This window comes from Spea bombifrons, chromosome 4 (genome assembly GCF_027358695.1).
Source record: "Spea bombifrons isolate aSpeBom1 chromosome 4, aSpeBom1.2.pri, whole genome shotgun sequence".
Lineage (NCBI taxonomy): Eukaryota > Metazoa > Chordata > Amphibia > Anura > Pelobatidae > Spea > Spea bombifrons.
This window is the reverse complement of record NC_071090.1, coordinates 45170415-45188234: the sequence shown is the minus strand read 5'-3', so window position 1 is coordinate 45188234 and position 17820 is coordinate 45170415. Positions and strand designations below refer to the sequence as shown.

The 17820-nt window shown below is 38.8% G+C and overlaps 1 protein-coding gene across 7 annotated transcripts in view; it reads right to left on the bottom strand.

The window, feature by feature from the left end:
- Nucleotides 1–17820, bottom strand: part of SRGAP1 (SLIT-ROBO Rho GTPase activating protein 1) — an 85599-nt gene that overhangs the window by 40383 nt on the left and 27396 nt on the right. For all 7 annotated transcript variants that reach the window (XM_053462027.1, XM_053462029.1, XM_053462028.1 and 4 more), the window contains exons 2-3: nucleotides 13548–13743; nucleotides 7696–7858 (exon numbers count right to left, since the gene is read on the bottom strand). In XM_053462027.1, the coding sequence (XP_053318002.1) occupies nucleotides 7696–7858; nucleotides 13548–13743 (359 nt within the window). The remainder of the gene's footprint in view (nucleotides 1–7695; nucleotides 7859–13547; nucleotides 13744–17820) is intronic.

Genomic DNA, 17820 nt, shown 5'->3' with positions numbered 1-17820 from the left:
GAGAGTGACAAAATTGGGACTGTCCTGCGCAAAACGGGACAGTTGGGAGGTTTGATATTAAATTACTGACTTTAATATGACTTTAATATGCCCTCTTCTTTAGTAGGACCATCAGCCACAGTCAACTGTCCTGTTAAGGGAAACTAGTTCCTTCCATGTTCTGCTCTCAATACGGCTGCCGCTGAATTTACCAAAACAAAGTAAAATTACGGTACTAAAAGAATTGGCTAATGCCGTTTTTACTCAGCAAATAACTATGTCTAGGCACTAATTTACACATCATATCTAAAGTCGCACAGAACATGTGCCAGTCACAGCCGTCAAGCTACGGCGGAAAATTATATTCTGACAGACTGCGTTTACACCTTCTAAAATAAACTGCCTGGTGGAGGCACGTTCACACCACTTTATCTACGCACTTCACAGACACAGCGACTCCAGTGTGGATTTGGAGGCAACAGATAATCTCACACAAAATGTCACACTTACAGTTTTTAATGAAAGAAATGGAATAATAGCCTCGATGTGTATATTATCGGGTAGCCAGCTCTCAGCGGCAGTGCAAAAACACAGCGGATTATTTCCCAAAAGCTTTACATGCCCACTGAGCTCAACACAGGTTGTTGGCTAAATTCCTGGCTGCATGATTCAGATGACCTAGTTCACGTTATAACGTCTAACGCCACCGATAGCCGGATCACAACACCTAACACCCTCAGTCCACCATACGGCAAAGGGCGACGAGAGCTCTGCTTGATTAACACTTACGATGATGGTTTGCAGGTGATAAGAGTATAGGATCATACGTGTAATACAGCCGAGATATTTCACTTTTAGCAACAGCATTAACACTACTTTCTAGAGGTGCAAAAATCACAAACCCAAGTGATAAGAACACGGATGGGGACCTGATGCAGAAAATACACTCAAAACAGACAGCTAGACAGCGCTTTATTCCATCAGCTCCAGGAACCGAGCTACTCATGCATTTGTGGAGACTACAAAGCCCAGTCCGACAGCAGAAGGAGAAGTCAGGTTCCTCAGGCCACTATCCATCCTAATATTCTGTGATCTTAGACATTAAGTCCCTTACGTACCGTGAAACCAAAACTGCACAGAAGGGGAATTTTCCCAAAATCCCCAAAACACAGCACGCAATTCCAGAATTTAGACAAATTACAAGGATCAGGCTATTTTTATAAACAGGTTCCATATGTCTGTAACTTGCTTTTAAACACCAACATTGTAATTATGGTATAAGCGTTACTTTAAGTGAATATTTTTTTCTTTGGTAAGTACTATTTTAATCTGCGGAAAACACACAAACATCCCCGAATAAGAAGAACCAATTTTAGCTCATTGCTGTGGTAGTGATTTTTTTCTTTCCAAAATATGACTGGGTGACAGCCAACGCAAGGAAAATGGTTAGCTAAAATATTATCCAGGCACCGCCAAGTTACTATGAATGAGGTCATGTAGCTTATAGCCTGCAATCAAAAAAAATGCTTTCACCTCAACATTTTGGAATTTAGAAACATTTAGGGATCCGACCACCGCAAATCACAAATGTAGATTTGTATGGATCATAGAGGACACTAAATGATCATGTGTGACCCTGAACAACCCGGAATTTGGGGAGATGCTAGAACAGGATTTCTAAGAGTTATGGGTAACAAAGTTACCGCAAAAGTGACGGCGACAAAACATAGCTAATGCACAATGCTATCATGAAATCCAAATATAATGTTCTTAGGCAGATAGTAACCCCCATTATTAAGGTATTAACTGCTACAAATCACAGACAGCCAAGAAAAGGTTTAGCTTTTTTTTTTCTCCATATACATTAATTGTTGACTATGCTGTCTGGGGTAGGAAAGAAAGAACATAAAATGATAGATTTCTTTTATCTTCTGTTTCGAGGCAGATCACCTATATAATTTTTTATTTTCATACCTAACCAGGTGAAGAAGAGTTAACCGTTCTGGCTTTGCCCCTATCCTAAATATATAATCCTCCTGGATTCCTCACCCCCTGTCTTTTATCACATGGCTGCGGCTAGTCAGCCACAAAACAAGCGGGGGAAAAGAACAGTTAACTGGAAGCCAGGCTACATTATGTAGCGCAGGTTCACAATGAATAATTTAGTTTGGAAATAACAAAAAGTAAGCGGGCCCACAACGTCATCATGGTAAACATGCAAGCAATACAAGCGTACTGGTACAACGCATCCTATCCCATGTGTTAAAGTTTCGATGCAAGCTGTTAAACGGCACAGAATGAACGTGGAGTGTGCGTGTATGTATAAATGTATGTATGTGTATGTCAGAAAACGGTTGTCAGGACATTAACCTTTTGCATTATCAACCCAACTGTGTCCACTGAGCTTCAAGGTAGAGCAGCTAAAGTAGATCACTTTTAAATATGACGCTGGCTCCAATAGTAAAAGAGTAAATCACTGAAGTTACACTACTTCCAAATAGTATGTACCTGTGTCATAGCTTTTATATGTACATCACAAAAGTCTGCAAACGTTCTTTTAAGATAAGTAGTAACATGCCGCTCCAAAGAAAGAACCAGACCTTAAAATCACTGAAAATTTATTAAAACAAACTGCTGAGGTCAATGTGTTTCTATGTAAAGTTTAAAGATTAATGATAATTTAAGAAACGTGGTATTTGGTAAAAAGCTACAATACAATCTACAAAATGAGTGTTCCTGTCTCGGCTTATTGAAACAAGGGACGGACATTTGCCTGTATTTTCATATTGTACATGTTAGAATGTATATAACTGCTCCATGTTATTTACCAGTCAAATATACACACAGCTGTCCCTGAGAGATGAAAGCCAATATATAATGGTGAAAGAAAACGACAATGATATTCATCCAGATGTATGCCGTGCACACAAGTTCATGAGTTTCCACTAGCAGCACTTTAAACGCGCTTATGCTATGGAGCAGTTGTATCCTGTTTGGGTCAATTGTTTCTAAGCTCCCCAGGGCATTTTTAGCGAGCAGTGAATTTGTTATGGGTAAAAATAACTGCATTATTTTAAATGACAAGCCAGAGCTCTTCGACCTTCACTAAAGTCAGAAAAAAAGTGCAAGGCAAAGAAAATGATGTGGGTGGTATTAAAGGGGAAAATACCACAATAAAGAGAAAGCATTAATCCTAGGCTATATGCCTATCCAGTAACATAACCACCACCATTGGAAACGGCTTAGGAAATAACAATTGGCCTTCTAGCACGCAACTCAAGATTAAAATGTTCTGTAATGCGAAATAGAACATGTAACAGCAATGCAATCAGAGTTTCTCAAGTACGGCTATGTATGTGTGTATATGTATTTATGTGGAAGTTAACGTGCGTGTCTATGTGTGTGTGAAGGACTGTCTGTATCCAGGTATGTATGCAAGACTGACTTCAGCACTATACACATACACACACACACATACACACTGACCCTGAAGCTACAGAATACACACTCACATTAACTACTCTCTCTCACCTGCCACAATGTTGCCATCGTGAAACTGGCACACTATGCTTTCTTGTGCGTCCAGAGCAAAGCAAGTGCTGCAAGGCTCCTAGCGGGTCATTTATGTATTATGTGACCCCATTGGGTGCCACCCACCACCCGCTATACCGAATTCATGATGGCAGCCCTGCAAAACCCTGGGCGCCCTGAGGTAAACTAATCTGCTCTAAACACTGCAGCTTCATAAAAAGTAAATCCCCATCCACTATATGTTTTGAAGCAGCCAATAAGTGAAAAGAAAGCGCTCCTACTGTCATCAATAGAATTCTCATATACATACGCATAGAGTGTCTTGTTAGACTTCTTAAATCTTAAATGAGCCATCACTAGGAGCCACCTTTCAGGTGAACACCTTTCGCAATCCTGGGCAGAAGGTGCGGTTAGTTACACATCCCCTGTAAGAACTGGAGCTGGGGGTAAGAAACATGCTAAATGCATAATCCCTCCAGGGAAAAAAAAAACCCCTTCAATTACAGGGTAATACCTGACCATCCCATGCATTAAAGTGTGTGCCTTTTAACTTACGTGACTTGTAATTAGATGTGCTTATTGCTCTGGAACTTTACAGTATGGTCAAATATAGAGATTATCGCCAAAACTTGGTTCCCTAGCAAGTAAAGGAAAAACTAAGGAAATATAAACAAAACATCTGGCAAAATGTGTTGTAAATGTAGGTAACATGCTTTGAGACAATGCCTTTTCCGGATTAAAGACCTTTACGAAAACCTGGGTTTTTACCATGTGTTGGGTATAGTGCTGTAAGTGTTTTTCCAAGGTGGAGAAAGATGAAGCATGTTTGCCCCCTTGTTTGTGACCCAAATTGATTTAACTTAAATAATCAGAATAAAAGAATTGGAAAAGTAGAATTTGTTTCATGCAATGCATGAAATACAGTTTACCCCTTTGTACTCGAGACAGAGTTTAATGGACATACTACTCCTTCCTTTTGTATTGTAGAGTACGGCTAGCAATAACCACTTACAATAGTAACTGGTGGAATGACTATGTCTTTAAAAATAATAAATATTTAGAACGGCATAGTATTTCATTCTTCACAAAGCTTTGTCTCTTGCATGGCTGCAAATCACTGGCCTATTTAAGTACAACTTTTCTTTATTCTAAATGGAGCAGATGCATTTACTTCACAGGTTTCTGAATAATAGCCGAAGTCCCATGGCTCATGATCTGTTCTACTGAGAGTACTCACTCACATAACTAGAAAAAAGTAAGACCTACTTTAATGTGAATCATGGCGTCAATAACATGAAACATGAAATATTTCTCAGTAACACAAGAGGTACAAATACCCAAGCAGAAGTGGTAAAAATTAATACTGTGAGGGAATTTGAACATGCATGGGATAGACACAAAGCTATCCTGAATCTAAAACATCAGGAAAAATGGAAATCTCCCCTTAGATTCCATGTTTCTATTCTACTGGAAAAAACATTTTCAGAAATGTCCATCACAGGGCAGAACATAATCCAGTGTGGATGCTATACTTCGTCATCCCTTTTCCCGTCAGGTGACATCATACAGTCTGTCTCAGGAAAAAGCAAGCCAAAAGCATATAATTAAACTAAGAAACCATTTAGGCTCGGGCCATTTCAGAAGATATTCTAATGTAGATATGTTCAAAGAAAAACATCTTTTGAGATTTACTGGTCAAAACAAATACATGTTTAAATTATAATTCTCTTATGTTCATTTTTGTGTCATAGACCACATTTATGCATCAAGACTGGCTCCTCATGATCCTCACTTTTTTCAGGAGTAAGCCACATATGCTGTATATTGTTTTCAATAAGGCCCTCAATCACTTTTGTCTATAGCTTTCAGATGTTACAGTCCTACAAAATAAAACGTCAGTACTAGCTCCTGCCTACGTCCAATCGATGCACCCATAACATGCCGTCAGCCAAATGTGATGGCTTTTATGGGGCATTTTAGTGTACCAACTGGAACTGTTACACCTGCTAGAATACAAGAGCCATTTTACTAACAATGGCATATAAAATCTTATGCTGGTGGACTAGTTAGCCAAAAAAGCAAATTACTGGTGTCTCTAGCTCACTGGGGCAGCCTACAGTCTAGTGGGGCTGTTGTTGAGGCCAGGCTCCTTTGTGGCTCAGGGGCAAGGTTGATCTGCACCCTCTGCCTCTGAAAACATAGACATGACACAGACCACCTCTCTGCTTTGCTGCTAAACGATTTCTCTGTCAATGTGGCCCTCAAGGTTTGTCTTATTTTAGTCTTAACCATCACAATTCACCATGAGACAGAGCTGTACAGCTTACATGTAGTACTAACACCTACCACAACCCCCCCCCCCAAAAAAAACATGATACACATGCTTAATTTAGAACAAAATTCTCAGGAAACAACTTTTAGTTGTGTATAATATGCACCTCCTGCTGTGTCCTACAAAGTGAGTGCTACACATGAGATTTCACAGTAAACTAAAGGAGGACACTTGGGGGGTATAAGGACCACATTTTTATATCTTGTACCAATGTCTATGGATGAACCCTTTCTTAAATAAAGCACCAAGCTGTTTGTTGGGTAAATAAAGAAAACGCGTCTATTGAGGATTTACAAACCATGCTAAGCCGCTTTTTTTTTTTTTATATAAAATCTTTAATTGACAAAAACATACATGGATTATTATTACCATTAAAATAAAACTCCAGCTGCCTCAGCTGACGTCTGCCAGAAAAGTCTGTAGCAAGCAGCCATTGAAATCAGTGTGCATTTTTTGGTTATAAAAAGTAATGAAGCCGAGCTTACTTTTGAGGCTAATTTGTCTTTTGTAAACTTTGATTTGCATTAATTTTGCGTTCTACATTTTGCTAATAGACACAATGCTCAAAAGACCTGCTGGTGTTAATCAGCAGTAAGGAATGCATCGCCATAAATAAAGCCTCACTTGTTCAATGCAGAGACAAAGTAACAGGAAAGGGGAATAAAATAACTTTGTATTCTAGCTACAAACAACAACAGATCACAGCATGGCTACCGCGAATTTCCTTTCTGGGACAAATTCTTTCTGACTTCCGCTACTCCATGTGGCTCTAAGTTCAGACACGCTGGCATTGAGAGCGCACACTGGCTGTCCAGGATCTATTGGTGGTAAGTGGAGCACAGTGTTCCTCTCTGCACTGCTTTCTCACTATAGCCATGGGAATAGAAGACAGATGCAAATAAGACGCTGGAAGGAGGAGAAGACAAATTCCAAAGAAGTTATGTCCTTGGAAACACCATACTTTGAGCAGACTTGTTGGGTTATTGCCTGGAAGGAGAATTGCTGCGCTCATCTGAATGCAAGTTGCTGCAAGTGTGATAGTGGAAAGGAACTAATCAATTTGCATGAAAGAAGGTCAGCATGGTCTAAACACCCCTAATGAGATTAAAAAACAAAACATGTGGTGTACAACAAAGGGAACTTTTGGACACAGAAAACTTGGACTGAATTACACTTGTCTCCAAGTTTTGGTCAGTATAGTCCCAGCAAAGAGACAGCAATCCTTACCAGCAACCATTCTGCCATTACCAGTGGAATATATCCACATTACAGGCAAACGGGATCTCCATGTATATTTTAAAGAAACTAACTCGGGATCAGTGCTGCCAAGGATGAGTATCAGAATTTAAACATGTGCACTTCAAGACAGCGTGACTGAGGGGAACAATTTCTATCTATAAATAACACATTTTAAACAACAAGGGGCATATATTTCCCATAACAATACTCGAGTTAACACAGTTTCATTTAAATATACGCACTGTACAAAGCAACAGACACAAATAGAGATGCCATGTATATAGGTAAAACATTACCTTTAATGTTTACAAAACAAGTAGTAGAACAAGTACACAGACTGATGATCTACTAAAATGTAGAAGTTTGCTTTGGGTATAATATCAGATGATATTGTACAAAGTAGAGTACCAGGGAACGTACTCTTTAAATTAAAATTACCATATTATAGCCATTGTGCTTTATATTGTTTTGCACAAAGAGGTCTTATAAATGAAATCTCTGAAAACATTTAAATATATATGATGTATTATGCATGTATATCTGGACATTGAACAATTCTATTGTACATAGTAGCAAGCTATAACCTATGCGCATTAATAAAGTAAAAGTTGTACCTTTTTGAACATCCTTGTCGAATCCTCACTTATCTGCATGAAGCGCATTATGACATTGTTAAGGTAGATGTCACTTAGCGTTGCATGGTCCTTACTTTCTCTCCTCACTTGATTCAGCAGTAAATACCAGCAGTTCACCGGAGACAGCAGGTTCTGGTCCTTCCTGTGTGTTAGAGATACAAAGCATTACAACAAAGACAACTCTTTGTCCACAAATGTCATGTCGTTAACAAAACCTAGTAATTAAAGAACCGTTTCATGAAAAATATCATTCAGATTTCAAAACAGCTTCTACTAAGCCCACCAATGGCGTAAACGCAACATGGAAGTCACGGAGGGGTAACGGTTTATTTACTTAAGGGAGAGCGGTGGTTTCAACTCTCTTGCGTTACTATTCATTATGAAAGGCCAATGCTAACAAGCTTATCCTGAGCTGGCCCTATATAACACATAATTCAGTAGATGAGGAGAGGTTGAAAAATCCCACTAATTTAACCATGCATTATAGAGGGCCAGCAGTAGAAGCGCAGTGAGGTTGGACATTCATGATGTATAGTGAAGTCAAGGAGCTCAAACCAAACTCTCCGTTTTAGTGAATAAACCCCAGAATGTTTTCTCACAGGCTGTGTATAAGCAAACCCAATCAGTAATGAAGACCATCCATATGCTACAAGACTATTCAATAAAGTAGTTATTAGTCACACAATGAAAAATTCAACTGAACATCATGATCTGATTCCGTATGCCCTGGCTGTCTGGGAAGCTTTCCTTAAATAAAGAAACTGTTAATTTGCTGCTGCAAGTAGGAAGGAAGTCTGTGAATGTAACATATGGCAAGAGGGGAGTTAGACACAACTCCTAACGGAAATTAAACATGCTCAGTGAGACACCGTGCCAGCTCTGCTGTACAGAGAAATATTACATACCCGCAAGAAGATGGGCAAAATAAAAACTTTCTAGGAATAACAATAATTTCTCTCCATTTAATATATATTTTGCCCCTGTTATAATGGCGTAGCAGAGCTGGCATGATGGCTTACTGAAGGGGAGTGCAAAGGTCATCCATTTATCCAACATCATAGAGACGTTTTGAGATTATAGAGAGGTTTTGTGTGGGACCCCAGGGTGGAGTATTTGGCGAGCAGGCCAACAGACTGGATATCCAAGCCAGGTTTGCATGATCCAGGCCACGATTTTCATAAAGCCTGAAACAGGGACAGGAGTGGAGCATTTAAACTCACAATCAGGGAGAGTGTTGAGGGGAGAGAAGTTCCTCTGTGTTCTGGCATTCCCTGCCTGGACCCTGGTGCACTGTATGGGGTGGGTTTTCCAGAGCCTGGCTTAGCTGGGTCTGGCAGTGAGGCTTCAGTCAGTGGATATTTAAACTGATCAGTCTGGGCCAGAAAAAGCAATGATTTTGTTTTGGGATGTTTGGTTTGTTCACGAGTTTATCAGAGTATGAGAGTCTATGTCTTTCCAAACAACAGGAGTAAGACATAAAATGATGAGTATGGCCAGACTACCACTTGCATCTCCTATACAAGGCAATGTGCCATGAGCAATATCAACAAGTATGTTATGTGCACAGTTGGGTTCAACATTGAATCAGATATTCACATCTAAGTCTCAAAAACACAGTTTATATAATCTACAGAAAACAAATTTAAAGCCCATATCAAGAGCTATTTCTGATAGAAGGGAATAGTTCTGATTACATTAGGCTAAGTCTCGCATGACAATGGCCTTACAGATTTGGCAGCTGGGTACCCCCAGAGGAAGAAATTCACCTGCAAACAGGTTTAGGATAGCAGCTGCTAGAAAATAATAAATACAATAATAAATTATTAATATGTAAAAGCAAATCTAGCAGATTCATATGGGAGTGGCACAAATGAAAATGGAGACAAAGTGATCCAAACAGATATCACAATACCTAAAACACTCTTATTAATGCATAGTGATCATTCACCAAAACAAACGCAACTGTGCTTGCGTGTGAGCATGGACGCGCAACTGTGCTTGCTTGTGAGCATGGACGCGCAACTGTGCTTGCTTGTGAGCATGGACGCGCAACTGTGCTTGCGTGTGAGCATGGACGCGCAACTGTGCTTGCGTGTGAGCATGGACGCGCAACTGTGCTTGCGTGTGAGCATGGACGTGCAACTGTGCTTGCGTGTGAGCATGGATGTGTAAGTGGGGTGAGATGCAGTGTGTGTTAGTGAGTATGAGTAAGTGTGTGTAATTTGCGTTTACATATGTTGTATGCTGCAAGGGGGACAAGGGCCAAGGAAGGCACAAACAAGTTGTTTTAGGGGCAATGATGTCACAGATCAGCTGGTGAAGTTGGGGGCCCCGGGGCATATGTTCACACCAGGGCCCTGTGGTTTCTAGTTATGCCTCTGTGGGTAGGATATCTATATATCAAACCTGTTTAGCATATGGAAAAATATGCTGTCAAATTATATGCCATCTTAAATATACTGCACAATAATAAAAATACCCCCATAACCCCTACCACTTATGTCACAAATCGGTATTATCCCATCTTAAGTCTAGACTGCGAGCATGAGCAGGTATAGATTTACATATATGCCATAAAAAATAAGTCACAGATACTAGTGTTCTGGATATAATTTACAACGTTCTTCTGCAAGGCTATCTTCATTTAGAGCAAATCTCTCCCTTGGGGCACATATAGTATGACCTTCTCTATTTCTAAGCTGGTAATTTATTACAGACAGAAATATTGAATACAGGGGGAGAGATGCATAAATAATGGTGCAGGTTCTAAGTTTAAGCAACATCCCTTGAGTCTTCTTTTGCCTCTGCATCTGTATGCTTCATATAAAGCAGCAGTTCATACACAAATTTATACATAGCTTGGGACATAACACTTTATGCTGATACAAAATAACCAATAACTAGTCAATTATTAGGCTGCCAGATATGCAAAACAGTAAAATGATGTTGACCTTCGCATGTTGCATCTTCACTGCATTGGTGGAAGGAAGGCCAAAAATACTTAAAGCAAAGGACCTCAGTTTCTCTGTAAATACATTGCTCATACTTCCTTCCTTTCCTGTCTTGGATCACAGTCCTACTAAGGATCAGGAATTAGCATTGGCTGGCTCCAACGAGAAAAATGCAATGGTACAAGGCGGTAAACAATGAAAAGAAGAAATGCTTTCCACTGGTGCCATTATAAGGTAGTTCTGCATTACATCTCAATTTCCAGTTACCACTAGCTTGCCTATACAGTATGGACCTTTTCCATTCCACTTTACTATGGGCAAAAATGTGACAGTGGCCACGGGAAAAATACATTAAATAAACCTAGACTCTGATGAACAGAAGCAATGAACAGTCACACTGCAAAGGATGTTATAGGAAGCTCAGAAGTAAAAACATCAGCTTTAGGTGGGACTTAATAAACCAATAACCAGATACCACTATCAAACTAAGTCTTCGCGACATCTTTGTTGGAAAAGCATGACGAGAGGCAAGAAGGGCAGAAGGCTCTCAGCTTCAGAGTCACAAGGTGGTCACTCTGGAGCTGCAATAGAGGTCTGTGCTTCAACAGACCAGAAATCTTGAGACGTATGAGCTAAGTACCCATGATACCAACATTGTGTACAACAAAAACAGTAAACGGCTAATTTTGTAGCATTCCCAAATGAAATTAAAACATAAAAACCCTCTGACCGAGGCAGAACTAAATGTGGTGACAGCACAGGTTACTGAATGATTGTGAATTGCCAAGACTGAATGAAAAAAACAACGAAATTTAGAGTGAAGAAGCATATTAGTTATGAACAAAAAATGAATCCACCCTACTCCAAAGAACAAAACGAACAAGAACAATCCCTTTAAAATATTACCTGTTGGCAATAGGCTTCTCATTAGCAAACCAAGAGTTGGACAGTGAACGTTTAACTAACTGACATACTTTGATAAAACAAGTTAAGCAGATATTAGGCCTTATACTGAAGATGCAAGTGGAAGCCTATTAAATTATTCAAGTGATGCAGCCACACTCATTATTACTTGAGTAGCACTGAACAGAGGCGGTTTAATCTGTAGCCTGGACTCAAATGTATGTCCTTCATAGATTCTGGATTTCTGATTGCACAGCTATCTCGGGTCAGAAAGAAAAGCTATTCGGGCATCAAATAGCTTTTACATCAAAATCTCAAGCATCTCAAGTTTTTTTCAGCATTTACAAAAGCTAGTCTTACTACGGACAACAGCTGGCCAGTGACATTCTGTTGACAAGCACACAGCCCCAATGCTTCGAATAGCTTCTGAACAAAGCTTGTTATCCATGTACTCTGGAGTTGGCCAGAAGCACATGCTGTTCCTCTCTAGCCTGTGCAGGGTAAAGTACCGCTAAGGAAACATCTACACATCAAAACAGCTGCAGAGCTGAAGTGCCAGTGGTATTTACGATTCACTACCCACAAGAGGATCCGGGCACAAATTACAAAAAAAAACAAAACAAAAACATTTCCTACTCTATTCCGATGTAATCCAGCACAATCAACTCATCGTGCATGGTCAATGAGGTAATTAGAAATGGAGATTTAGTGGCATGTAACATGATTGATGAGCAGGGTACCAAAATATGCCATCTATGGAAATCTGAATGTGTTCATTTCTTTTGAGATGTTTACAGGTCCTTATAAGACATTATAATAAAAGGAATTGGAATATGTTAGTCGGTACACTGATTGACTGAATCCATAAAAGTTTACCTTAGACAGCTCTCCCAATCTCGGAAAACAAGATAACACATAAACAAAATAGTATAACTGAGTCCCAGAGGGAATACTTATAGATGTGATGTGAGGGAAGTATTACTTCACTGGGAGAGTAGCAAATAATAGGAGCAGCCTTCCAGTAGATGTGGAAAACTAGATCGGTGAATGGTTTTTATCTGCCATCAAACTCTGCAATTCTAAAGCTTGTTGCTATTTTTACAGTGTTTGTTCAACCATTATTAACTTTTTTGTGTTTATTGTATCCACACAAATTATGGATTGTTTTTTCCCAAGACAAGCAAGGCATTTGAAACCATAATCACACATAAAACACCAGAATGTATTAGCATTAAAATATATATTAAAAAAATTACACGTTACCATTTTCTTTTTAATATTTTTGGCTTTTAATGGGCAGTGAAGGTTTTTATTTTTATTTTATAGTTATATTTTTTTCTTATTTATACACTTTGTTTTGCGTCTTCCTCTCGTTAAGGTACGTTTTGCCCTTAAGACACGGAGCGCCGGGAAACCACATCATATGGTACTCTGTGTCTTAAAGGTTTGCAGTGCGGATCTGGCACAGGCTCGGTAGTGTAAAGGACAACGGAGATCTCCCCTGTAACTGGCCCATTGAGCAGCAGGACACAAGAAGGCCTGATGAGCCAGGACGGCGATCTACCCCCCAGTTTGGAAGCCTCTCCCTGGACCTGCTGCACTGGGTCAGGATACATCAATGCCTTGGGGGGTTTTCTACACCCCAGGGATCCAGTTACTAATATCAGTTATAACTAATCCCATTTCTACCTTTTCTCACACTAATCTCCCTGTGTGCGATCAGTGACAGGGTCTTCCTCGTTTATAATTCAATTGCCTGTAGTTAAAATTACTTTAAAAAAAAATCTGGAATAGGTTGGTGCATGCCGGGAAATATTTTGTGCTAAGTAAGTAAGTGTGTTGTTACAAAGGCGTAATTGTTTAAACATGTTAACGCAATAGAAATAATAAAAACAACTTCTTTAAGGAGAAGGAGCAAAACATATAGATGCAACAGATGCGTAGAAAAGGTTACAACGAAGAAGTACATATTCTTACTTATACTGTTGGTGGTCTTTTGTGCTTCTCGTCTTAGCCATGAATCTCTCTGCCAGTTTTTCCAGATTCCGGGAATACTCGGTCTCAATTTCTGCTTTTCTGCGGAAGAAGTCCTGTAGATCATTGAGAAGCTGAGTCCTCATTTCTGTCTGCTGCTCCAAGCATTTCTGCTGCTCAACTAGCTGAGCTCTGATCTCTGCAAGAGGAAAGAAACTAGATTAGAACCTCACAATTACAAGATAAACCGGATCTTTTAGTCTACACAGTTTGTTATCTGCGTATGCCTTTGTTAGGCTTGCAAAAGTATGTTTTTTCAAACCATATGGTCATCTTAATATGTTTGTTAGTATTGGCTCCCAATAGGACGAAGGGGAAAAAAAGCTTTGTATGCAGAATTACATTATTCAACTGTAAAATAATCCTAGTTTATACATTATTGCAGCAATGGCATACATTTGATGGAGGTGCCTATATGAGGCAGGTATGCGAGAAAATGCCAATGGATTATGTTTTGGGTTGTTTTGACTAGGAAAGTCAAAAATTGTTTCGTCAACCATACAGAGAAGAAAAATGACATTTTAATTAATTTATACATATTGCACTGTATTAGATGTATTTTAATAAAAACAAATGGCAACATAGATAATAGACGACTGTGGCAAGGCAACACTACCCTTGTTGATGTAGCATCCAATGGCCCAGGGAAAAACTATTTACATGGTTCTTTAAGGCTTAACCAAAGACAAGGCATCTACTCACATGCAGAAGACTACTAGTAAGCTGTAATACAGTTGAAACATTTTGTCATCAAAACACTTAGAACACTAAACTGCAAGCTGTTTCTGGTCTGAGCATAATACACTTTTTTTACATTGTGCCTTCTACAATTTAACATTCCAACTCTCAGCGTTTCTGTGGCATGTGGTAATTTTCACGTTGCTCTGGTATTTTTAAAGAAGCCGTTTGAGTTTAATGTGGATGCTCAATCTTTTGCCCAAAAATGTAAGTTCTAGAATAATGCCGGACATAGCTCCAAGAAGCCATATGCTACAAAGTGATAACATTTAAAGGGAAACTGTCTGCTTTAAAGCTTTTAACATAACTGGGTGCTTTATTACAATTAATAGAATGAGATATATATATATATATACACACACACACATACACACTAATAATTATAACAACAATATATGATATTTAATAGACCAATGCCATATTATTCTGTCTACTGGTTCTCCTCACTTGATTCTTTCAAATAATTCTTCCCAATCAATTTCCACCCCCAGGAGCTATAATTTAACAAAAGGGGAGGAATAATAATACAAATCCTTGGAACAGGGAGCGAAGAAGGCCACTTTCAGTGACAAGCACAAAAAGCCCTTTTCCATTCCCCGTGGTACACACAAGAAGATGGATCATTCTATTGCTATTTGAATTTGAAAATACGTAATTTTCAAATAGTTGTCTAGCGTACATGGCTGCCATATGTACATTATCAAGAAGTAATTTGGAAAGCACCAGATAAATTAATTACTTTAAACGCATTTAGAGGAAGCCATGCTAATTTTTATAATAAATCTTTCATAATCATATTAAAATCCCTAAACCTCGGCAATACTCAGAACATCAAATGTATAGAAGAAAAACTGCTAAAAAACCACTGGTTTAAGTCTCAGTCTATAAACTACTGTTTAATGTTTTGGATTGTATTGACATTATTGCTGTTTTTTGGTTTTGGACATCACATCCGCCTCTACCAAAGGGAAGTAGGAGCATTTTACAAAGATTTGTGTCCATTTTCCTTAAAAAATATGCAAATTAAGACACATTAGGGTAACTTCAGTAAGCTGAAAGTTTAATAAAACAAATTTAAATGTATTATAGATCTGAAAGAGCCTTTTGTGAATAAGCAATTTTACAGAACTTATGAGAGAGAGAAAAAAACACAAGAAAAATCAGAAAATTACTACACTTGGCTACGATTATCAATAAATGTACTACATTTTAGAGATAATTAAAGAGACAAATATATGATGTTAGCGTCGCATTATCCATGAAATCCTTCACGCCCCAAAGACTACAAATATGCCTCTTTTCTTTATAAAGATCTGGAAATTACTATTTGTCTTGTAAGACACAAAAGAAATACAAACTGTGAATTTAATGAACATCTCAGCAGGGAACTGATGTTCCCCATTGTGTTCCAATATTTTTCTGCCGTGTTATTGAATGTCCTTATGCAAAACACAATAAACGTCTCAGAAATTTGACACTATTGCCAAAAACAAACAAAATAGATTTTATTGCAAAGCGGTGTTCCTTGCACTTATCACACACCTTCCAAAATGTCATCTGACGTGGAAAAAACAGCCCGCAGGCTCACTTGCAGGGCCCAGAGAAGCTACACCTTAACCCAAATATCTTTCTTTGCTGCCTCCACCAAGTTCTATTTAAGTTTTTAAAATACTTAAGGAGGCGTCATTAACCCATTGAACCGCTCAAACTCTATAAAAACCCAATTTGGCCAAAAAGTTAGCACGTAGGAACAAGCTACACAAACAGCAGAGGATCATGGGCAGGTGGCAACTCTCGTAAAACACGATAATTTTGGGACACACAATTATATATATATATATATATATATAGATAGATATAGATATACATATTTGTATATTACAACCACAGGACAATAACCCATTGGAATATTTAATTCCTCTTCGATCACACTTAATTTCTACCTGCTTAAAATTAGCAAAATCTGTCACAGAAGACTTTTCCCCCCAAATGGACAGCACATGTCTGCAGCACAATAAATAAGCACCACTTAACAGTCCGAAAGCTCGTTTTGGTATCAATTAAGGTTTCAATTTCTATGTATGTCAGAACATTAAAAATATAGAAATAGTTGACAAAGATTACAATCAAATTTCTATTTTACTTGTATCTATTTAAAACGTGGCATTTTTTTTTTTTTACATATACAAAAATAACTCACTGAAATCAATGGCACTGTGAAAATTTAATGAGTTTCCCCCCTCTCTATGTTTCTTTCTTTTGGTACTAGGAATGATAAACGACTGTGCCGGTTTCTAAGACAACAGCATTGAATGAATGGCCTCCAATGTACAGCCAGTGTATTCGGCTACTACAGCCTTCTTAGTGGAATGCAGACCAGACACAAAGCAAAGAATGGTCTTCAAAACACCCACGCAGCTACTTCATGTGCCCGTTACTGTGATGCCTCTAAAAACACACCGGATAGAGCACTACTAAAGAAAACCTTCACATAAGCAAAATGTATGTACAAAATAGGAATACTGAGGCATGTACTGGCCGGGGGGGCCTTGACACCTTCTGGCCTAGGGGGGTAGGTAAAGGTAAGTGACCTCACAGGCAGAAGTGAATCTAAAGCCTGGACTCAGGACTTACACCCCTCCCCCAAATTTACATTAGGAAAATGTCTACTGTCTCATTTATAGATCAGATCAAATCACCATCACATACAGAAGAACGATACATTAAGATAAATCTCTACCTTGCTAGCTATATATGTGTCTCTGTAACCTAATACTATTTGATAAAACAGATAATTTATATTTCTATATATCGTCCGTCTTCTCATAGAGGACAGTTGTGCTTTCAGCCAATCAGATCTTCCTTTCCCTACCCAATGACATCACAGCATGACACAATGGTCTAACTGACCTTGATGTTCACATTTGACTCGTGCAGTCAGAGACGACAAGTGACATTTAAACATCCTTCTTGTATATGAGATAAATGGGGCAAACACTACCTAGCCTTGTAGTTTTTCCGCTCAGAGAGCAACTGAGAATTACTCCACTGGCACGTGTTCTTGGAAATGAAAATACCATGCCTTTCATTGCCAGCCAACTGCTGTGTTTACCTGATCATTTCCATTTCCTACAGAAAAGGCAAGTGAAAGTTATGGGGTTAGGACTCCGATGACTAAGAACAAACTTTTTAAATTAAATTCCAAGGTGCAATATTCACCAGAAATGGAGACAAAGTTGGGAGAAAAGCCTTGGGAGCAGCCATGGTAGCTCACTGGATCCCCAAAGGGATTATATCACCCCTTATGTCACCGGAAAGGCATGGGATACAATGTGTATAATATCGGCTGCTCGTAAATAGTCGTTGCCCTTTTTAATTTTTTTTTTTGTTTGTTTCAGGCCTCCCAGGACACACTTCATGATGCTATTCTATTTGTGCAATCGAGGTCAGCTGTTTACGCATAAACAACGGGAGGAAT